The sequence below is a fragment of the Peromyscus maniculatus genome, chromosome 15 (assembly GCF_049852395.1).
Source record: "Peromyscus maniculatus bairdii isolate BWxNUB_F1_BW_parent chromosome 15, HU_Pman_BW_mat_3.1, whole genome shotgun sequence".
NCBI classification, from domain to species: Eukaryota; Metazoa; Chordata; class Mammalia; order Rodentia; family Cricetidae; genus Peromyscus; species Peromyscus maniculatus.
In genome coordinates, this window is record NC_134866.1 from 1,013,452 (window position 1) to 1,037,036 (window position 23,585).

A 23,585-nucleotide genomic window follows, 5' to 3' on the forward strand; every position below is an offset into this window, starting at 1 on the left:
GATCAGTAAGATGAATCTTTGGGTGTGTCTGTGAGGACATTTACAGCAGGATCACTAAGAGAGGGGAAAGCTGCCTCAAATGTGCAAGGCAGCATGCCGTAGGGCAGGATAAAGGAGGAAACACAGAGCCTCGTGGAGGCATCATCTCCATTTCTCGGCTGCCAGGAGAGAAGCAGCCTTTTTTTTTTTTTTTTTTGCCAGTCCATTCTGTCAGGACACCTGGGTGCTGTGTGACTTCTCCCAGACAGGGCGCTGACAACAGATCACAGAGATGATTCCACCCTAGTCCAGTTTGGTGAGCCAGTGTGTACATTGGGCTTATTTAGAAGCATGGGTGAGGGGTTACTCTGAAAAAGTGCGAGTCACCTCAAATAGCTGCATTCTCAGAAAATCCCACTCCAACTTGGGTGACAGCCTCCTGGGAGCTGCATAGATGGAGTCCTCCCTCTCTATATACCAGCCCAGAATTCCATCTGGCTGGGGCAGCAGGGCAGAGCAAGGAGTGGCTGGAATCCCAGGTGAGGGTTTAATGACCCCCCCCCCTTTCCTGATAGATCATCAACTGGTATAGAATATTAAAGATGTGTTACATTTGTTTATGCTGTGGATTATTTGTTTAGTGATGTAAAGATGTGTCGCATTCTTTTATGTTGTATTTGTTTAACTCTGTGAAGCTGTGTTACTTTGCCTGTCTAAAACACCTGACTGGTCTAATAAAGAGCTAAACAGCCAATAGCAAGGCAGGAGAAAGGATAGGTGGGGCTGGCAGGCAGAGAGAATAAATAGGAGGAGAAATCTGGGTAAAAAAAGATGGAGGAGCAGGATAAGGAGGAGGACTCCAGGGGAGGGGCCAGCCATCCAGCTACATAGCAAGCCATGGAGAAAGAAGTAAAGAAAGGCATATAAAATAGAGAAAGATAAAGCCCGGAGGCAAAAGACAGATGGGATAATTTAAGAAAAGCTGGCTAGAAAGAAGCCAAGCTATAGCCGGGCATTCATAAGTAAGAATAAGACTCAATGTATTTATTTGGGAGCTGGGTGGCAGGCGCCCCCAAAGAGCCAAGAGTCAAAAGAGTTTAAAAACAAACTACAATTAACAAACCCAATCTGCCAAGGGTCTCCTGTGGGTAATCACAGTTGATCTGGTTAAGACAGAAATGACTGTGTTGAGTCTGGTCTCACAATATTTGGTAAGACACATACTTGCAGAAGGTTGGAAAGAAAAGATAAGCAATGTTTGCCCCTTGGTGGAGTTTCAGTGTGCTGGTGGGTCTGGGATTGGTTAAGTCATTCATTAAAAAGGTACCACTCTGTACCTGGTGGACCTACATTCCGAAGGTCTGTGGGAAGTCTGGATTTTTTGAAACAACATGGAACAAGAATGGAAATGCCTCCCATCCATTTACCATGACTTTCACTAACTGTTCAGTTTTGAACAGACCAGAGCAAGATGGATTCTGGAAGTGCAAGCATCTGTGTAAGAGGTCATGTGACGACCTTTAGAAGCTTTCGAACTTAGAGCACGTGGGGTTCTCCTGGATAAATTTTGATCTTCATGTGAAGCACAGGTGGCCAGGTGGCTTTGAGATGCATACTCAGCAGGTGACCAGTGTTTCTCTGCTGTGAGGTGCAGTCATCTAGCACACAGTGGTGCCTGAGAGGTTGCCTCAGATGCTGCCACTACAAGTGACACAGTGCACATACCTGGAGTTTGAGGTAATAGCTAAATATTCTTCTGGGCACACTTTTCTCCTGAGTAAGTGTGCTGCTGTGGTATAGTTGAAACTCAGGGAGTTCCAAGTCACAGTGTCACCCAAGCAGCCCACAATACCATAAAGTTTGGCACAAAAGGTTAGTTGTAATTACCAGAAAGAGTATATGGCATTGCAATCACCAGAGAGAGTATACAACATTGACATTATTGGGTAGAACGTATGAAATTAAATAAAACAGAGCTGACATTTGATGTTTCCACACTAGAAAGATACTCTCAGAGGCAGGAGGATACTCAAGCAGACTGCAGGACTGTGACTTCACCCAAGGGGCTGAAGCTTTGCTGTGCATCATGTTTCTGGACTGAGGCGAGAAGATCAGCTCATTGGTCTGAGTGGTCCTCAGGCATTGGCTATTGAACGGCTCCACATGCCGAGAACACAGAGAAAATTGAGACATGGGTAAGAAGTATTTCCTGGGAAAGTTTCATGATTTCTTTTGTTTGTTTAAAAGGAAACGTGTCCATATTTTTAAGGCCCACATATTTAAGTGGGCCTTTATATTTAATGCTCAGTTGGTAGCACTGTTTGAGGAAGTCTATGAGGTATGGCATTGTTGGAGGAAATATGTAACTGGAGGCAGGCACTGAGAGTTTAAAGTTTCAGTTCCTCTTCTCTCTGCTTCTGCCTGCTGTCCAGAATGTGAACTCTGAATCCTGCTCCAGCTTCCATACCTGTCTGCTGCCTCCGCCTTGCCACTGTAAACTAGCCCCCTGGAATCATAAGCCCAAACAAACGCTTTGTTCTATAAGTTGCCTTGGTCATGGTGTTTTATCACAGCCATGGCAAGTAACACACTGATGTGGAAAATCCCAAGAAATCAAAATAACAGCCCGAGATAATAAGGCAATTCATTAGCAGCTCAGGATCAAGACTACCAAATGTGGGTTCTTCTTCCACTGATCTATAGATACAACTCAATCCCAGTCAGAAGTCTAACTTTTTTTTAAGAAGTTGACAAGTTGGTTATGAAATGTATCGGGAATACAAGGATCCTAAAACAAACTTCAAAAAGATAAAGCCTTATAGAAATCCACTATGTTGTGAACTAATTAAAAATATAATTAAAACAAGGAGTTAGAATGCAGCTACTCTATTTGCATGGACAGTGCTTCCCCCACAAGACATGTATATTAAATGAAAATCTCAGGGCAAGGTATGGGATGCTTCTCTATGAGGCACTGGTCAGGGAGGCCCCCAGGCTCCTGAACAAGACCAGCTATTGTAATTTCCCTTGGTTGCTCACCATAGCTAGCCAGTAAGACCTTATTGCTGAAAACACAAGACTCGATTGTGGGACATGGAAGTCAAGCTGGAGCGTTCCTCAGTCCCTTCCTGTTCTCCTACCCTGCCATACCCAGGCAACTGCTGGTTCATTTGCCATGGCTACGGATCAACTTTTCTCAGATTTTTATAAAGCAGTTCTGTAGCAAATACTGTTTCATGTCTATTCTCCCACTTAGCATATTTAAGGTGAATCCCAGCTATTGCTACCTCTGTGGCTTTTCTTTGCTTGGGAGTATTTCATTGTATGGATGCATTGTAATTTTCCCATAGCTACAGATAGACAGCTGTTTATTATGACAGAGCCCACAGGTCTGTGTGCAGATGTCCGCTGCCACTTCTTTTGGGTGACCTCTGGTCATATGGTGGGCATGTGAGTGTTTTTAAAAACAGTTAACTGCTTTTGCAAAGTTCTCATGTTGCAGAAATCTGATCTTCAAGAAACCAAACAGCACTAATTGTTGGAAAGCTCATCTTTGATTATGCTGGCAGGCCCAGCCAAGCTTATGCTTTGAGGAACCCTGAACCACGTTTTATTACATGTATAGGCTGCATGGCATCACCTTTGTCTTGCTGTTATTGGTGGGGTTAGCCTATATGACTAAGAACCATTGATGAAAGGGGTTTGAGTTTTAGCCTACATCATTAAGGTCAATGAACAATCACGTTTACAGGAGCAGAGACAAGGGGAGTATAACAGTTATTTCATGTCTGTTTCTAACTGTGGGGACAGGGTCGCTGATGCAGTAGGCAAGCAAGATTACAGACACAAAACAGCATATATTACTCAGAGCTATACATGCAGTAAGACATTTAAACTCATTTCAATCCTCCTTATTTGTTATGCCATGGGCATTTCTAGCACCATGAGTCTTTTTCATCACGGATGTTCTGATACATTTGTAGTGATAGCTCATTTTGGTTTGAATTTGCATTTCTCTAATGACTAAGATGCTTTGACAGTTCTTATCTTGGTCACCAGTGTAACTTCTTGTCAGGTGTGTGTTCAAGCCCCTTTTCACATTTGAGTTTTTACCCCGTGGTTGAATTTGTACAGTCCTCTCCATCCTCTGGAGACATACATGTCTGTTTATTCATTTATTTTTTGTGGTGCTGAGCATAGAACCCGAGTTCAGTCTCAGGCAGGTTACAGGTTCTTTAATAGAGCAGTGTATTGCAAATATTTATCCTGATTTTGAATTGTTTCCATTATCTTAGTAGGGTCTTCTCAAAGAGTGGAAGTTATTTGATGAAGTTCAGTTTATCCAATTTTTTTTGAATCCTGATTTTAGTGTTAAGACATTTTTTTTTTACCAATCCCAAGATCACAAAGGTTTCCACCTAAGTTTTTCTCAGAAAACCTTTATATCATAGACTGTACATTTGTTTATATCATCCGTTTCAAGTCAATGCAGCAGGAAGTGGATTCAAGGTCCTTGGTTTTCTACCCTCCTCCCCATGGTCTCAGTCCTTTTTCAGATCGAGTAGCTTTTGTTTCATTCTGCTCCTCCTCTGCAGTCTCATTGCTGCTCTGTTCTGTCTGCTGCTTCATTGTGTGCTGTGTGCATCCTCTCACTATATCTGCCGTCACAGATAGCGTTAGCCTAACGTGTAGCAGGAACACTTGGCTAGAGGGCACTCCCTTTGGGCTTTTGGTCTGTCCACCCCAAATATCTTGCTGTGCACATTATGAACTGGAGAATGCATTGCCAACTTGAGATTAGATGACCATCCTTCAAGAGGGTTTTAGACAGTGAAGAAAAGTTCTTCTATTATTTTCGTCTCTACCTTTTCGTCTTCCCTGGTGTGAACACAGATTTCCAAATGCTCTCATTTAGCTTGTGATTGAAGGATTTGCTTCTAAGTTGAGGGGCTACTGGTGATGTGTTGTTCTCTTAGTGCCCTGTGTCTGGAAGTCCTGTTTCTCTGTGTTGTAAGCTGTTTTTGCTGGGCAGAGCCTGACCATTCGGCGGCTTCTTTGGAGCCCATGCTTTGCAGATGGTCACTTGATCCGTAGCTCTTGTCTGCACCTCAGAAGAGGGTCTTCTGGTTGAATTTTCTGTACAATCCCTTTGGCGTTGATGTTGAGCATTGCTGTGGCCTGGGGGAGTTTCCTTCATGGCTCTCCTTTCCTTTTCATATGACAGTTTAGAGTTTGTATCCAATTGGGACGACAAATTTCTCGACCTTTTTTTCCTTTCCTCTTCTCTGGGAACCTGCTGGCATGTAAGTTCAATGGCTCGAATATCACAGATAGATAATCCTGTTTTGTTTGTCTGTTTTGTTTTGGGGGCTTTTTTCTTGACTTCATTTCTAATATTTCTCTTCTTTCGAGATATTAATCTGCTCTCAATCCTAAGCAGCATATTTTGAATCTTAGGACCTAAATTTGTGTCTTTTATATCTTCCATGCATCTCCCAAGCAAATTCAATCTCCCTCCAGCCTGCTCTCTGTATGATATAAATTTCAATCTCCCTCCAGCCTGCTCTCTGTGTGATAGAATGCAGTTGTGATGACTGTCAAGGAATCTGTTGCTTTGACTGTCTGAGCAACTTGTGGGCCAGTTTCTGTTGTTTGCAGGTTAGTTTCCTGCCTGACTGCGGGATTTGACAGCAGACACTGTAGATTCACCCGAGACCCTTATGACCTGGGCTTCCTTCTGGAGAGGCACGTTCAACCCCTGTTCCTTCTGACCTGAAGCAACTTTTTGCAGCTTAGCAGTGAGCCAGCACCCAGCCAGCTCTCACAGAACTGGACAGGTTGGCCCTGCTCACCACTCTAAGGCTCTTGTTATTATCTCTTAGCACACAGCTTGCATCCCTTGCTGCTGAGCGGGTTTCACAGTTCAGTTCTGTCTGTGGGCAGCTTCACGTAGATGAGAGACATACTCATCCTGATCCAACCACTTTAGGACTTTCTTAGTTCCAAAAGGTCAACTTTAGTACCAGGCATGGTCTGTGCTGCTTCGCTAGTTCCACAGAGAGGGTCATTTAAATTTTTACATAGTTACATTCCCTTCCCCTGATGGGATCAATTTCTGAAAACTTGTCTTCAACCATGCTCACCAATCTATTGCCTTTAGACGTCTTGATGCTGCTTGACTGACTCTGAGTTATCAGGTGCACGTTCCTGAGGACTCTGGTATCTTGTGGAAGGAGCCTTCCTTCTCATGAAATGTCTTTGACCTGAAAGTTCTCCTTGTCTCAGAGTTCACTAGCACAATGAACCCTTACAAGCTGCCCCACTTTTGGCCACATTAGCCTATGGTACTACATTTCTATCCTTTTACTTTCTATCTATCTATCTATCTATCTATCTATCTATCTATCTATCTATCTATCTATCTATCTATCTATCTCTTACCCTGCATATACCTAGATATTTTATTTTCATTCAGCCTAACAATTCCCATTGGGAGTTTTAGTCTGAGTTTAATGGAAATACTGACATGATGAGGTTTAAATTTAGCACCTGGCTATTTTATATTTGTTTTATCTTCCTTTGCACTCTTACTGTCCTGCCTAGTTTGGATAAGACTCATGTTTACAAACTTGTTTCCTTTAGATTTGCTATATATTTCTTTTTGTATAGCCCTGCCTATCCTGTAACTCACGCTGTAGAACAGGTGGGCCTTGAACTCAGAGACCCACCTGCCTATGCCTCCCAAGTGCTTGGATTAAAGGCATGTGCCGCCACTCCTGGCTGTGATATACTTTTCAACAGTGTGCCTTCAGATAATACCTAGCAGTTGTGCTCAGCTCCTTATATTTTTGTGATTATTATTGACGCTGTTGGCAATGATGAATTGGCTCAGCTTTTGCTTACTAAGAAGGTCTTTATTTTAGAAAGATATTTTTAAACACAGAATTCCAGGCTGGCAGTTATTTTGTCTTTAATTTTGAGGATGTCACCAGCCTTCTAGCTAGCATAGTCAGAGGCCAATGAGTAGTTGGTGGCCATCAAGGAGTCAACAGCTGTCAGTCACCAAGAAATCAGCAGTCACTGAGAACTTGGCTGCAACTGAGAGGTTGGCAGTCACTACGGCGGCTCTGATCATTGAGAAGCTGGTTGTCACTGAGAGTTTGGCTGTCATTGAGAAGTCATCTGCCAGTCACAGAAAACTTGGCTGTTAGTCACTGAGATTTTGGTTCTCATTGAGAAGTGGACTACCACTGAGAAGTCAGCTGTCATTCATTGAGGAGTTGGCTGATCCTGAGAAGACAGCTGTCGGTCACTAACCAGTGGGCACTCAGCACAGTCACTTGGGCAGGCTTTGTTCCTTGGGAGCACACACATTTCTTCTGGATGCCTTTGCTTTTTCCTTTAAAAAAAATTTTTTTTACATTGTGTGGTGTGTGTGTGTGTGTGTGTGTGTGTGTGTGTGTGTGTGTGTGTGTGTTTTATGTGTGTACCTGTGCCAGGCACACATGTGGAGATCAGAGGACTTGTGGGAGTTTTTCTCTCTTTCTACCATCTGGGTCCTAGGGGTCACACTCAGGTCATCAGGCTTAGTGGCAAGCACCTTTCCCCAGGCCTGACTTGCTTGGTATTTGTTCGATTTCGTGCTCACTGAGCTGCCTCTTTTATGTCTGCCTTTATAGATTTGGGGAAATTATGGCTATTATTTTGTCAATTTTTTTTCTGTCCCTGAAAGGTTATCTGAGCATGTTTTTTGGGCTACTCATTTCCTTTCTGTGTATTTCCTGCCCATGCTCGCTGGGACTGCACATTGCTAACCTCCAGGTTCTTGTGTCTCCCTCAGAGCATCACCCACTAGGGTTTTCTCAGGTATGACATGGTATGAGTTTGTCTCTTCCCACAAACCCAGTGCTCATCTCATAGGATCTTTTCCAGGTGGCTGGAAAAAAGGGGTGGGGACCAAATGTGCACCAGCAGCAGAGCTGGTCAATAACTACCTAGCCTGGTTGAAGTTGTCCTGGAAGTCCCAGACCCAAGCTGGCATCGCTCTTGGATCTTCCAGCTCCCCTAGGCAGGCTAATTGCTCTGGACCTTTCCATTATAACTGGAGAGGCTTCTTGATTGACACAAACTCCAGACACAGATTCAGCGTCTAGGTTTTCCTGCACACATGGCCTGGAGTGCAGTGAGGGCCTATTCCTGACTGTCCATCTCTCACCCACGGCTACAGAACTCACTACACAGCCAAAGCAGCCTTGCAGGACACAGGGCTGGGCTCTGACATTGGAGGTAGACCTGCGATTTTGGGTTGCTTTCCCGGATAGGATGGCGCCTTAACTGAGGACTAGTGCACGTTGCTAACCATGGCCGGAAAAGCATCTGTAGCTGAGGAATTAGCAATGGTTCAGCTATATCTGGTGATGCCTTGGTGGCTGGGCCGCTGTTTTAAACGCTCCCCCCGCCCCCTCAAGGTCCTTCTCCACCCGACTACTCTTGCCTATGGTCTTGGGTATGGCCAGGGACCATTCTGCCCAGTGAGGCCGGAGATGACTGACAGATGCCAACACACAGCCCTCTCCTCCCTACCATGTGGCAGGCAGTCTCTGGAGGGGCTGGCCTGTCAGCCTGGGACAGTGGCAGAACAGTGGGCAGGGCTATGTGGGAGGATTTTGAGGGAAGAAAGGGAAAGGAGAAACAATGTAACTAAATTACAATCTCAAAATCAAACAAAACAGTGGGCAGAGCTGCCCTGTCCTGTGTGAGAAACGCTCTACTTTGCTGACCTTGACTCTCTGTGGCCCTTATCAGTTACTGTGTAACCTGGCCCCGGGCCAATCCACAGGCCCTTCCTGAGATTATCCTTCTCCTTTCATGCTGGAATACTTTGCTCTAAGACCCTCCATCCCCAAGACCAGAGGTTTCTACCTGGGGGCACAGGACATGTGCTGCACCAAGGTAAACAGCTGTCAGCCCTGGGTCTGCCTCTTTCCTGATTCAAGGCACAAGAGAAATATGAATGGATCAGATGGGAAGGTTGGTCCCAAAGATGTATGAGAAAGGGTCACTGTCATGAGACAGAACAGGATGGGCACAGAGGCGCACCGTCACTGCCTTTGGAGCCAAGTGGCTCTCCATGTGCCTCTTGGCATTGTCATGACGACTGGGACGAGGGTGCTACCAAATCTGGGGCTAGTGGAGCACAAACAGGTACTGGGAGAATCTGTAAACAGGTGCTGTCATACAGTGAGACATAGGAATGAGGATGGGTCAGTCATGAGACTGTGCACTTGCCTGACTGGCCATGTGCATACTTGTGTGCATGTGTGCTTGTGTACATGCTTGTGTGTGAACTTGCTGTGCTTGTGTGCATGCTTGGGCGTGAACTAGCACATCAGTTTGTTAACTGGTTACTCATTCTTTCCACTTCTTGGGAACCCCTATCATTTTATACAGAGAACATCAGGAGTGGTTAGCAGTGAACTTTGAAACTCAGTTTTTCCATCAGAAGATGTTTAGACTGGCTCTTAACCAAACTCAGCTCATTCAAAGGTGGAGAAGAGGCTGCTGGAATTCATCTTCCTCGGAGAAGATATAACCTCCTGTTTATAGGCATGACTCTTAGCACCATGCTAGAAGATGCACAGGAATGGAACCGACAGTCTGCAAAGCTGGGGGCGGTGGTGGTGTGGGGTACAAGTGGAAGATGCTGGCTCACCTCACCCTGGCTTCATATGGAATCTGTAGGGCAGGCAGCTTTCTTAAAAAGACCTGGAGTGGCTCTGATTCCTGTGCGATGCTTGTTGCAGGTGAGTTCCACCTTCCGCATGGCAGAACTGGACAATGAGAGCAGCAGAGACAGATCCTGTCTGACAAGCGCAGGGCCCCAACATTTCTCCATGTTGTTTGCCTGGTTGCTGTCCTGCATGTGTGTGGCTAGTTTGTGCTTGGAGCTACAGTATCTCCTGTCACCTTGAGCAAAATGATTACAGTTGATTCCCAAACCAACTCTGCATGGAGAGCATGCAGCTCGTGTCTTGGTTTGAATCTTTAAAAAATTGTAAGTAAACCAGACATGGTGGTGCACGCCTTTAATCTCAGCACCTGAAGGCAGAGGCAGGTGGATCTCTGTGAGTTTAAGGTTAGCTTAGTCTACATAGTGAGTTCTAGGGCAGTCAGAGCTGGTGAAGACCCTGTCTCAAAAAATAATTCAAAACAAATTTAAAAAATCTTAACCACACTTAGTGTCAGAGTCGATGGTCATTAAAAAAATGATGAGTTCATCAAGAAGCACAAAGGAGAGGGCTGGAAAGATGTCTCCACCTTAACGAACACTTGCTGTTCTCCTGGAAGCCCTGGGTTCGATTCCCAGCACCCACATGGCAGCTCACAGCCACCTGTAACTTCAGCTGTAGGGTATCTGACACCTTTGCTCTGACCTGTGCGGGCATTTGCATTCATGTGCACATAGACATAATTAAAACTGATAACAAAAATAAATCTTAAAACACAGGGCATAAGTGACACTTGTTAGACAGTATCAGGTTAGACCACAATTTCTCACTCCATGGGGCCCAACCACACGCCCTGGTGACCCACCACCCTGGCAAACACCAGTCATTTATCCTGGAGACTGACTGAGGTTCTTAAGCTTCTGCAGCAAGCTTTTAGCTACTGAGTTCTCTCCAGTCTTCACCAAACCTCTTTGAGGGTGTAATTCTTTAGCTGTTGTTGTACTTCTATTTCTCCATTTTTTTATACTGGTTTCATAAGATGGATCTGCTGACATATGTGCTTCACACACACCTCACACAGAAAAACTACAGAATCGGCCTAGTAGATGCAAAGAGATGTACGCATCACATGAACGACAGCTTCTGGTTCCGACACTGCCAGGAAAGCTTCCACACACAGCTGTTGGCACTTTCCAGGCCTAAAAGATGAGCTCACCTTGATGGGCTTTCCTACCAGGCTAAGAAATGTCTGCTGTCTTTCTACTGAGAGGCGTTTAACAAAACACACTCAAGCGTGTACAACTTTACATTGTGTTGTGTTTATTCCACGGGAAACCTGAAGACCGCACCCCAGAGGAGCCCGCAGGCAGGGTGGGCGCTGCCCCTGGCCCTGCCCACTATGTACATTCACAGTTCTGACGCGGACTGAGGTTACTAGCAAGAGTAATCAGGAGATTGAACATCCGTCCCAGGTCTGCTCAGGATTTCCTCGACATGCCCAGAGGCATTCCACAGGAATCCTTCACTTGCAGGTGGTGGGGCAGAGCCCCAGCCTCGGGACATCTTAGTTCATTTTCTCCTTCATTGGCCTTTTAGTGGCTTTTCTCTTCTGAAAATTTGTACTCTATAGTTATAAAAACCAACCAGTTGGCTACGAAGGCTGTGTTCACATTTCATTCATACCTAACAAGCTAAGAGCCCAGAAATCAAGCTCCCTGCCCATCCTGCGGCAGTGTGGCGCTGTGTGACTGAGGTTGAGGGTTCTGTTTATGTATTTCTCTTGGGGGAAGCACACACTAACACTCTGAGAAAGTTAGTCAACACCTGTTCCTGCACTTACTAGCCTGGTAGTCACTTTCTATAGCAACACCCTGAATGTAAAACCTAATTCAGGAGTAAAAAACAAAATTCCAAAGCAACCATTGCTTATGAAACAAACTAAACCTATGGTCACTGTTGTGCTTTAAGGATGAGTTTGCCATAAAAAAGGATGAAACCAGGTAATGCCGAAGGTGACGGCCTGGACCCTGTTCCTTCCTGACTTCATGGGGGGCCAAGCACAGCAAACTGTGTGGTCTGTCTCCTGCAGCTGTCACCCCCACAGAAGAAGGCCACCTGTGCTCAGAGGGTGGCTGCTCTTCCTAAGTCACCATGGCAACTGGTGCAGAGGAGAGGGTCGTGGGGGTTGGACAGGACCTCCTGGCCCACCTCAGTATGCCTGCTCCAGAGCTAGAGTGACATCATAAAGACAGGGGACCCTTCCAGTCCTTTCCCTCTGCCTGATTCAGTCAATGCTTTCACCAGTTACATGAAGTAGATTTTGTTACATTGAAACAGAAATACCAAACTGGCAACGTTTATAAAAAGAGATGGGGAAAGTAGGTCCCAGGGCCAGTCTTTGTGGCTAAATGTCCCATGGTCCTAAACGGGAGGAGGGCAGAGAGGCCCTTTAAACTGTGGCCACCGGAAACAGTCTCAGAGTCTATCAAAAACAAGCCTGGAAATAAATATCCGTATGTTAACACGAAAAATGAAGTAGAAAACCAATTTTCTTTCTTTTCTTTTAAAAAAATGTTGAATGTTTTCCAAAGTACCTAAGTGAGGTTTATAAAATAGTCACGAGCTCCTGCACAAACACAGAAACATTATAATCGGATGACGCCCCGTCACACCGTGAGCCAGAGACGGCAGGGGCACTGAATCAGGACAGGGTGGCTGTTCCAGGAGAGGCGTGTGCAGCGTGTGTGCAGAGGCCCTGCCCTGTGCACACCACACAGACGACGACGAGGGGAGAGACTGACACAAACTCAAGACCAGCGTGTTCCAGGTGAGCACACCATCATCCCTGTGCCCACTCAGCCTGTGGAGTCCCGCCCCACAGGGAGGCCCGAGCACCCACCTGCCTACCTGCCTGCCCGCCTGCAATGGGCAGGTGGGGACACACACAGCTTCCCTGCAAATGCCCAGCTGGGCCCTGAGACAGAAAACAAACACGTCACAAGTCCTTTGGACCTCAGGTCTGCAGACCTACAGAGACGGCGTGAGAAGACAGGGAAATGCAGACGGCGAACACTCAAGCAGGCTCCAGGCCACTGGAGGCAGGCGGTGATGCAGGAGGGGCCTCGTCCCTCCGCAACCTCCCATTCTAGTCCACCTTCTTACAAAAATTCTTTCTCCCAAAGTCTGAGTTTTCAGGGCTGAAGTCAATGCAGAAGCCATTGGGAGTTGGTGCTGGGGGTGTCTGTGCACAGCTGTCAAAATGTGTCTGATCGGGGTACAAATAGTCCTCCGCGAAGTCAGGGTACATTTCTGCAAACCCACAGAAGTCATCTGCAAAACAAGGACGCTGATTATTAGGACTGAGAGAGCCCCCAGAAAGGTGAATTTTGTAAGACCAATTGCCGATGACCGGAAATTCCTCAGGCCAGGGACTAAGAGCAGGGCACGGCAGAGGCTCGAGATAATGGCTGTGTGGGTGTTGGTGGCACAGCGGAATCCTCCAGGAGAGCAGCTTCTGCCTCGTGTGGGCTCTAAGCTTTAAGCTTGCTTCTAAATGACAGGGAGAAACTGAAACCCCTGACCATCGTATTTTTTGGGGGGAACATTCTTTAGGGAGAAAATTTGAAGAGAGGGGGTAGCTTGGTGTGTGGAGATGGGGTGGGGCTCCACTCATGTCCCCGGGCCTCCTGAGGCTAAGCCTCCCCGCACATCTGGGCTGCAGTGCCCACTACGTCCTACCCCTGCTTGGGGTGACACCACCCTGCTCCACTTACCAAATGTGATTCTTCCCTTCTCCTCTTGGTCAATAGCCCGGAACAGGTCAGTCACTGTTAATTCTGACACACCCAGTGCAGTCTTGAGGATGCAGGACAGGTCGGCCTCCTCTATGCTGCCATCCTCAGGCGATCCATACATCTGCAAGGGGCAGTGGAGTTACCATAGGGACCCCCCTTCTGGTGTTTGCCAGGCATGGTACATTTCCCCCAGTGGTCCTGATCCCAGCTTGTAAAAAACAGCTGGCACCCTTGAGGGGGTGGTGCCTACAAGTACATGGTCAGGTACAGGGCAGAGCCATGCCTCTGTCTCTACTGGCCTCTGCAGGTCCCTCATGGACACTGCACAACCATGTTGGGACTTGGATGCTGTAATAACTGTGGGAGCAAAGAAACACGCAGAGGGAGATGGAGCGGAGACTCGGCTCAGCAGAGAGCAGCAGAAGGGCTCAGCGTGCCAGGGCAAAGCTGGGGCTCTCAGGCTCTTGCAGCAAGAACCGGGCAAGCAGAACAGTGTGCCTCCCATGCCACCTAGTGGCCAAAGGATAAACTGCAGCATCTTTGGGTGGTCAAGGGGACAACATACCGAGGTTGTGAGGCTGCGGTTTTGAAGAAGGCAAGGACTAAAAGTTTACATACATTTCTAATCAGAAAACTTCACCGAATGGGAAAATGGACTATTAGGTGTCCCCAAGACCCCTACGTGAAAGTTTTTCTACAGGAGTGACACTACCACAGGAAACAAGAAGGGACCCCCAAAGGGGCGGGCGTATGTATTTGATTTCACCGAGTATCTAGGAGTATACGTGTCTCTTGTGTCTCTTGGGTCTTACGGCCACAGAGCTGTTCCACACCTTGATATCTGGCCCTAACTGTGGTGTGAGGGAGCACTGTATTATTACACCCCATCCCAGGGTGCTGCAGCGCTGCACAGGGAAGCTAAGGAACTCACTCACTTGGCAAAGCTGGGCTCTGCTGGAATCTTTCATTGGTCTGGCTGTGCTCTTCGACTGGGTGGAAAGGTATTTCTATCTTCCCATGAACACTGAGCCCTGCTAGGACACCCCCTGACACCTTGTCACTGTCGACACTGTCCCGTGTCCCCAGGGCCGTTATATCTGCGGACAGCAGACAAGGATGGGTGCAGCTGGGGTACGGGGGAAGCCTGAGAGGTGCCCGCTAGCCTATCGCGGTGGGGATGCGGCCACAGCCTGACCGCCAGGATGCTCGGATGCCTGCCACACTTGCCCTGTCAGGCAGCTGTGAGAGGCCTGGACTGAGTGCTGCTTGCCGCCATCACCTACGACAGATTCTACCCGAGGACATCGGAGACCAAGTGGGGCTGAGCCATTGGAAGAGAACACAGTGTAAGTATGGGAGGGCCAGGCTTTTCTAGACAGCCAGCAGTGCTGACACCACACAGTTAACTCTCCTGGAGTGGCAACTGGGGACACGTCTCGGCACTACTCTGGAGTGGTACACCAGATCAGTATGGAAAGGAGCTTTGGGAGGCCATGAGAGATGAGGGGTCCCTGCTACCTCTGAGCACATCTGTGAAGGTACCGCCAGGGAATCCCACTAATAGGCAAAGAACCGCTATGAATGTGGGTGGCACCATCCCACCAGCTGCCGTGAGCTGAGCACCAGCATTCCCCTGGCTCGGTTTTCTGGCTGTCAGTCACCACAAGGCAGGCAGCTGCCTCACACTCCAGTTGCCATGTTTTCTCTGCCATGCTGGATGGCATCCTTCAAATAACAAACCCAAACAAATACTTCCTCCCTTAAGCGGCTCCAGATTTATTTCATTATTTATGTGTCTGTGTACCTGAATGTATGTTTACACACCATGAACATGCAGGTACTCACATGTGTGTGTGTGTGGGGGGGGGGGACTACCCACCACCCCCACATCTCCCTAGAGTGCTCTTGAGTAGGATCAGCAGGAAACATTAGACAGAAAGACTTAGAGTGTGGAGATAAACAGATAGAAAATACAGAACAGCCTTGAGAGGGCCTGGAGCCTATTCCATCGGGCCCCCACTGTCTCTGCCCTAGGGTATTTATAGAAATGCCAAGGGGTGGAGCAAAAGACCTCCCCCCAGCACAGCCAAGTGCAGACCATCTCAGATACCTGCACTCAGGCCCGTGGTCCAATCATCCTCTCTATGCAGATTGGCTGGGTAAAGCCACTAGGAAACCTGAAAATGGGCTCCCACACGCACAGAGACCAGAAGGAATCATGGTGTGGTTGTGAGCCATGTGACGTGGGTGTTGGGAACTGAACTCAGGTCCGGCGTAAGAGTAGCAAGTGAGACATCTCTACAGTCCCTCAAGTGGCTTCTTGTTAGGTATTTGGTTACAGTAATGACAGAGGTGGTGAATACAGAAAATTGGTGACAGTTCTTAGGCCTTTGGAACTTTAAAGGGGGAGACTTTCAAGTGTGGAGACGCAGGCTGGAGGTACTTCTGGGCATGCCTCTAACAGGGTTAACTGAGGAGGGAGATGCACCTTGAATGACAGGGTGGCATCCCATAGGCTGGGGTTCCAGGTTGGATAACGGGAAAAGCCAGAAACGAGCTGAACGTCAACATTCACCTCCTGCTTCCTAACTCCAAATGCAACACAACCAACCACTTCACAGCCCAGCCTTCATGACTGTCTCTCCTCGAACCATGGCCCCAAATGAACCTCTCCTCATATACCATGCTTCTTGCCAGGAATCTGCCACAGTAAGAAGAGGAATAACTAACAGAAGCACAAATTCCACTCAAGGAATCTACTTGCCTTGAATGCCAGCTGGATGGTGGCCAGGGTCTGGGAGGGCCTGCACACCACGGACAAGGCGACCACATACTCTCGAAGGTCTATCTCACCACCACCGCTCTGCAAAACAGAAACACGTTCAGATGACGGCTTGTTTGCCTATATGTCACAAGGGACCTGCTAGCTAACTGGTTCACCCCAGTCTGACTTGGTAATACCCACATGTGTGGGAAGCATGCTTTGGAAGATGACTCCCAGGCATGCTTGCTAGAACCCCAGTCAATCCTCCAACATGAAGCTTCGCCAGGAGGCAAACCAGGGCCTGGCTGCACTTAGAGAATAGGCTAGCCAGTATCTTCGTGGGACTGGCTCCACTGAGGACCGTTCCACATTGACAAGTCATAGGTTCCCCAGTGAACCCACCTCGTCAAACAGTGAGAACATGTCCTCCAGCGCATCTGAGACAGGAACTTCCAAGTAGGCTGCAAACTCTGGAAGTCCAATCTTCTCTCCTCTCTTCATCCTTGCACTCTCTGAGTACTTGTCTAGGTCTTTCTCAAGATTTTCTGGTTTCAGCCTAAATAAAAAATGAGACGATTTATTGACAAAATCATATCACAGAAACTAAAACAGGAGACTTACTGTGAAGCTAGGAGACTCATCAAAACATCTTTAAAATTTCTTAACAAGCAGCAAGTTAGTTTCTGAGCCTGGCACATCCTCACAGTTTACAAGATGCCAGGTTTTGTCTCTGTGTCTGTCTGTCTGTCTGTCTGTTGGGTGTGTTCCCAGTATGGTGTACAGGGGCAGCACCCATACGCACAGCTGGTATCCAGCAAGATTTTTAAAGTCCTTCTATGCGGACTGCTGATGACATCTGAGACCCAACGTAAGCAGAGAAAGAATTCTGTTACAGGTCCCTTGCCACCTCGGCAGCACCCGGTGCTAATGAGTGCTCGAGAGCCCCAGGAAACTCACCCGAGGCCCCTCACCAGCCTGGCAAACTCCAGCAGGCAGGTGTCAGCAGGCAAGCGGAGCTGTCCATCTGCCAAAGCCAACTGGCAATCCTCAAATGTGTAGTCAGTTACGGAGACACCCAGGGCCCTACGAGAGAGAGAGAGAGAGATCCTTTCATCACGCCGGGCCACTGGCCTCACCGACCAGGAGCAGTAACCACAACAGCTGCGAGGAAACTGGGTGTCAGAGGGCAACCAGGGAGGACAGACAGCTCCTGATGGCCTTCAGGGGAGCAATCACTCTAACAGACCGGCCAGGAGGGAAGCCCAGAGGTCACCAGGGGCACTGAAAGTTCTGGGACACCCAGTCCTCAGGTACCAGGTTAATGTGGGCCTCCCCTCGGGGGAAGCTGCTGAGCATCATCACATACCCCTGTCTGAGACCGCAATGGGTGCATCCTCCTCCTGGGATCTAGACAGGAGATGTTTTACCCGTGTGTAGACCAGGCCTTCCTTCACTGATGTCTCAGTGTGCTACTACTGTAGCCACATGAAACATTATTTTAACTTATATATTAAGAAAGGAAATTCCTACGAACCCAGACAGAAGCCAAAACAAGAGTGACTATCACTTTCTAAGAATGTGCCCTGCCCAGGACATCCGAAAACAATGGAATTCTGCTGCACCACACATGCCGTGAGCACAATGGCTGGCAATGCTCCGACAACCAATGGGACCCCTGCAAAACCACTGCAGAAGTATACACACCAAGCACTCAGGTTAGCAGGAAACCCTCTCAACTCTGGCCCCCAGGTTCATCATTCCTGTAAGCCCATCAGACCCCTCTTTGGGTGCACACCATTGGCAAGATCAGGCATCCAGCAGAAGCTCAGGGGTGTGGTAATATGGCATGTTTTCCCATGGTGTCTCAGGAAACCTGGAGCGAGCTTGAAGAGAGGAGCTTGGCCAGGTCAGGGCCTGGATCCCAGGCTTACGCCTCTGGGTCTAAGGATGTGGACAGCTCTACCACCATGTTACTGAGCTAGATATAGACAAGAAGGAAAAGCCACTGTTCTCTCCAGGAAGCAGGTCCCTCCCATAGTCTGTCAACGGGAACTTGGAGGGAACGGGTGACGGAAACGCAAAAAAAAGCCCCAAACAGGAACTGACACCCCTGCAGCTGGAATGCTCCCCAGAGCCAGCCAGGATGAAACTTTTTACATGAGCCCTGGGAAAGAGCAAATAGGCTGTGGGCAGCCAAAGCCTTGACTGAAGCCCTGGGTGGCAATGCTAAGTGCTGAGTCCCCAAGGGAAGCAGTGCTGAGTGCTGAGTCCCCAGGGGTGGCTATGCAGAATGCTCAGTCCCACAGGAGCCCTCTAGTTACAGTCCGAAATTTGCATTGAACATGTGTGCGTGATGGCTATCTCAAACTTCCCTTTCTTGACACACAGGCTGTCCAGATCTGCAGCTGCCTGTTCCTGCTACCCATCCCACTAATACCATGCATGTCTGTGGTCTGCACAACTGCAATGTGTGCATGTCCTGCATGTGATTAGTGTAGCACAGGCCCTCAGACCTAATGAATGCAGAGGAGCTATACAGAATCACCCCACAGGGCCTCTTGCAGGTCCTGTCCTAAGAATTGAATTGTCTACAAAGGTTATGTCAGATTTCACGAAAAAAAAAAAAAAAAAAAAAAAAAACACAAAACAAAAATAAAAACAAATTTCCCCCCGTATTAAACACATTTATGGAGGAAAATTCAGTAAGTGCATTATGGAAGAAAACTCCTCAAAACTCCTCTAGGAACCTCCTTAAGAAAAATGGGCTTTCCACTCTTTTGGGTTATTGTCCAGGGTTGCCCAAGAGACTTCCAAAACACCTGGGCTACTGCTACTACTCTTGGTTGTCCCCAAAAGTAGAAAGTAAGACACCAGATACTTTGCACACAGGGTCCAGATGCCCAGGTGCTGGATCGGACCTTAAAGCTCCCTTCCTGAAAATTAGCTTTCCTGGTACCAGAAAGTGTCTTGCAAAGGGAGGGATGTAACCATCAGTCCTGCTCAGCCATGAGGCCTATGGACCACAGCACCACTGGCACGGCACGGTGAGGGGCACCCAAGGGGGCAGCAGTGGGACGCGTACCTTCGCGGTAACCAGCTCTCTAAGTTTACTTAAGACCTGCTCAACAAGAGGGGAATCATGCCGGTACCGGAAACCTAGCCAGCTACCCAGGGCTACTGCAGTCATGGATCTTGAAGGAAAACTTACAACTGCCACTTTACCACACCAACATAACCCCATCGACACCCTAAATATTTGTCCTCACCCCTACTCATCAAAGAAACGTCTCTTTGAAATTCAGACTATTATAGAAAATTACAACCAATCGAAATACAGAATGATGGAGCCCAGGGTCAGGTGCCACATCCACAACACAGCCCCTTCCCCTAAGGCTCAGGAATCATCGGGAAGAGGGGGCGAAGGATGGTAAAAGCCAGTGGAGCAGGGAGTTTGCTGTAAGGGTTTGCTCTTAGAAATACTGGAGAAGCTAAACCCAGGAAACCTCATCAGCCTAGCTGCCTAAACATGACCTGAAGAAGGATGACAACAACAGATACGTCAGCACGGATGGGGAGCTCAGGAGGCCTCAACCCCATGCAAAGAACAACTGGAAACTAAAGAATGCCGAGTGGGAGAAATAGTTTTCCCAGGGAAGACACACCGATGGGTTAACCAGCACCAGTTGGTGTGCCCTGAAAACATACATACGAGTAACATCATACAGACTAAGCAGGTGGTATGTATGTGTTTAGCAACACACACACACACACACACACACACACACACACACACACACACACACCAATTAAAGAAAAAAAGGCTCATGTTTGAAAGAGGGCACATGGGAGGGTTTGGAAGGAGGAAAGGGAAGGGAGAAGTGATTAAGTATATCATAATCTCAAAAATTTATTTTATTGAAAAAAATTTTCATATAATATATTTTGATCAAGTTTTCCCTCCCTTCCCCCAACCCCTCCCAGATCCTCCCTACCCACCCAACTTTATGTTCTTTTTCTCTGAAGAAGGAGGAGGAGGAGGAGGAGGAGGAGGAGGAGGAGGAGGAGGAGGAGGAAAAACAGAAAATGGATCCTGATAGTAAAAGTCTGGTGCTGCCCCAGTGATGCTGTGTAAGGAGGCAACCATGAAGTACACGATCACCTGGGGTCAGGATGTAGGCTGCAGACTTCCATAGAAGAGGCTGGAGCAGGGCGTGGGGATGGGACACAACACTCAAGATCTAGGTGGATGGGAAGCGACTTTAAGAGAATACTGTGTTTTCTGCATTAACTCCTTAAAATCCCTCTAAGTCTGATTTAAGCAGGTGTTATAATCTGACAGTGATTGGTGTATGGTGTATGGTGGTGATCACTTGCTGAGTTCTAAAAGATCCAATCTCTTCCTTCCACCCCCAAAGCAGATCACATCACAATGAAGGATTGGAATGCAGGACCTTGGCCTGGCTTGCGCATCCCCTTAGTTAGCATGTGCCCTTCAAGAGCAATGAGGGAGAAGTAGACAAGAACCAGCTCTGCACAGTGATTAGAGGTCTGAACTGGGGGTAGGACTGCCCCCCACTCCCCGGGAGAGGAACCTCAAAGCTTCCTGGACCTGCCATTGGCAGAGGCTAGAGTTTAGCTCCACTGTACACAGCCCCTTCAGGGGAAGCAACAAGGCCGTCCACTTGAGGCTGCAGTGGGGTGGGGGTGGGGGCGGCGCAATCACCGTCTGGTGTGTATGAGGAGGGCTGGGGTCTAGTTTTAAGTACGTGTATGGGAGACGGGGCCCAGAAGGTGGAAGAAAGTCAGAGGGAGGGCACCTGGGTGACATGATTGTTGTTCAGACTAGCAGGAACCAGAAAGTGAAAATGCTAAAGTTTTCAACTGTGCACAAGAGTCGGGAGGCAGCGCAGGTCACCCTAGGAGATTAAACATACAGACACTACGATTCCTCCAGCAGGGGGAGTGAGAGTGTCAGCCAACAGCTCACAGGCTTAGGAGGCTGTAACCCGAGGCTGACCCCTGCCCAGGTCAGTGCAAGCCCCAGAAAATACACCAGCATCACTGATGACTATGGCAGGTTTGAAACTTGCGAAATGAGGCAAAGATTAACCATCTTTTAAGTGTTAAGCAAGTCAAAACATCATCAGATAAAAGTAGGAGACACAAACCTAAGGCTGAGCACACGCCATGGCTTGCATACACAGGACCTGCTTGTTCACTCTTGAACAAACCCATTTCCCCAGCACCATTGGCAGCTGCTCACTCACTTGGCCATGACGCGTCGCACATTGCTGGCATATAGGGCAGGATTCCTCTTCTCCTCCTCAGAAGGGCAATACACGGGCAGGAACTGTGGACAAAAAATCATGTCATCTCTGTTAAAACAAGACACGGATCCCACCAGTCATCATGAATGGTAACTGTTTGGTAACATTAGGACTGGCAGAGCCCTTCCTCTGGATAGTTTAACCACACCCATACATGCCTGCAAACTCAAGTGTTCATACTGCACTTACACATATCTAGACCTGTATGTGCACGAGTACACACACACACACACACACACACACACACACACACACACACACACACACACCCCTGTAATTTTTACAACCCAGCACTACTAACCAGGAGTACCCACTGTCCCAGGCCACAATATCCAGCTCCTAATCGCAAGCATATCTCAATTTTGTGTTGAGGATTACACAGAACAGTACTTCTGCAGTTTCTATATCTGAAGCCTTCCTGGCAGCTAATATCAACTACATCTCTGTGATAAGTCAGCCTAAAAGTGCAGCATTTTAAATGACTTAGTGCCCCACGCAGATGCCAATTCTACCATCATGAAAGGGCAAAAGACCATCCCTGATTCCTGTTCTTAAATAAAGGTACTTAAGAATATAAGAGCATCCTGAGCAGCCTATCAATTCCCACTATATGCATATAAGCTTTCACAGTTACATTTTAGAAATTCCTAAAATTACAATGGTCTTCTCACATTAACACAGGTACCCTATGCCAGCAATGTGAAAAAAGACATGTAAAGCAAACTGCAGGACCTTTCTCAGTCTTCCTTAAAATGAGAGACCAAGTCTGAAATAGGCCTGCTCAAAACTACAGGGGTCTCAGCCATGACAAGACCATGATCCTTCTGAGGCCTGGTCCTGCTCTCTCCTGGCAGCCAACAGAGAGCTACCAAAACATCCAGAGCAGCAGAACCAATACTCTCTAGGCTAGGCTCTTTGTAGAAGTCACAGTAGCCCACCTTTCCATTTTGTTTGGCTCTGCAGAACTTATGGCAATGAGCAGACTGTTTCACCGAATACAAAGGTGCATATGACTCATTTCTGATTTCAGATGCAGGCCCATCAGAATTCTTTTTTTTTTTTTGAGACAAACAAACAAACAAATCAAAAAACCAAAACCCACCACTCCCTCCACTCAGAGAAAGTTCTACAGACTACACATATATAACTGTGTTTGTTGAATTTAGCAATATACTCCAAGACCAGTGTTAAACAGGATGATGACAGAATGAATTTAGCTATTTAAATTTAGCTGTATTGGTATCAGGTAGTAATGAAGGCAAAAAGAAAATGTCTGTCTTCTTCTTTGTTTGTTTTTCGAGACAAGATTTCTCTGTGTAGCCCTGGCTATCCTAGAACTCACTCTGTAGATTAGGCTGGCCTCTAACTCAAAGATCCACCTGCCTCTGCCTTCTGAGTGCTGGGATTAAAGGTGTGTGCCACCAGTGCCTGGCCAGTAAAAAGAAAATGTGTATGTGTCAGTTTTATTTATTCTGGGTAGCAGTCACCTGAATAATGATGATAGGTATAGTTTCCTTTTAATTTTTAAAAACCCTGTTCAAGTGTAGCTGAAGTTATCCTGTTCCTGCCCAGCTCCTGCGGCCCTCAGACACAAGTAAACACACAGAGACTTATATTATTTATAAATCGTATGACCTAATAGCTCAGGCTTCTTGCTAGCTGTTCTTATATCTTAAATTAACCCATTTCTATTAATCTATAAGTTGCTTCTCATCATGGCGGGCTGGCAGCATCTCTCTGTCTCAGCCTTCCACTTCCCAGCATTCTCCTCTCTCCTTGTCCTGCCTACACTATCCTTCTTGCCTGGCTACTGGCCAATCAGCGTTTTATTTATCAATCAATCATAGCAACATATATTCACAGCATACAGGACATCCCACAGTATCCAAGGGTTAAAGAGATGATTCAGCAGTTTAGAGCACTTGCTGCTCTTGCAGAGGATCTGGGGTTCTGTACCTAATATCCATATGGCAGCTAAGAACCATCTGTAACT

General features: G+C 47.4%; 1 protein-coding gene across 2 annotated transcripts in view; it reads right to left on the bottom strand.

Moving 5' to 3' along the window:
- Positions 1-11,010: 11,010 nt before the first annotated feature.
- Lpcat1 (lysophosphatidylcholine acyltransferase 1) overlaps positions 11,011-23,585 on the bottom strand; it is a 53,113-nt gene continuing 40,538 nt past the window's right edge. For both annotated transcript variants that reach the window (XM_006990001.4, XM_076551662.1), the window contains exons 9-14: positions 21,533-21,615; positions 17,223-17,348; positions 16,668-16,821; positions 16,266-16,364; positions 13,481-13,622; positions 11,011-13,037 (exon numbers count right to left, since the gene is read on the bottom strand). In XM_006990001.4, coding sequence (XP_006990063.2) covers positions 12,853-13,037; positions 13,481-13,622; positions 16,266-16,364; positions 16,668-16,821; positions 17,223-17,348; positions 21,533-21,615 — 789 coding nt within the window. In that variant the 3' untranslated portion in view covers positions 11,011-12,852. The remainder of the gene's footprint in view (positions 13,038-13,480; positions 13,623-16,265; positions 16,365-16,667; positions 16,822-17,222; positions 17,349-21,532; positions 21,616-23,585) is intronic.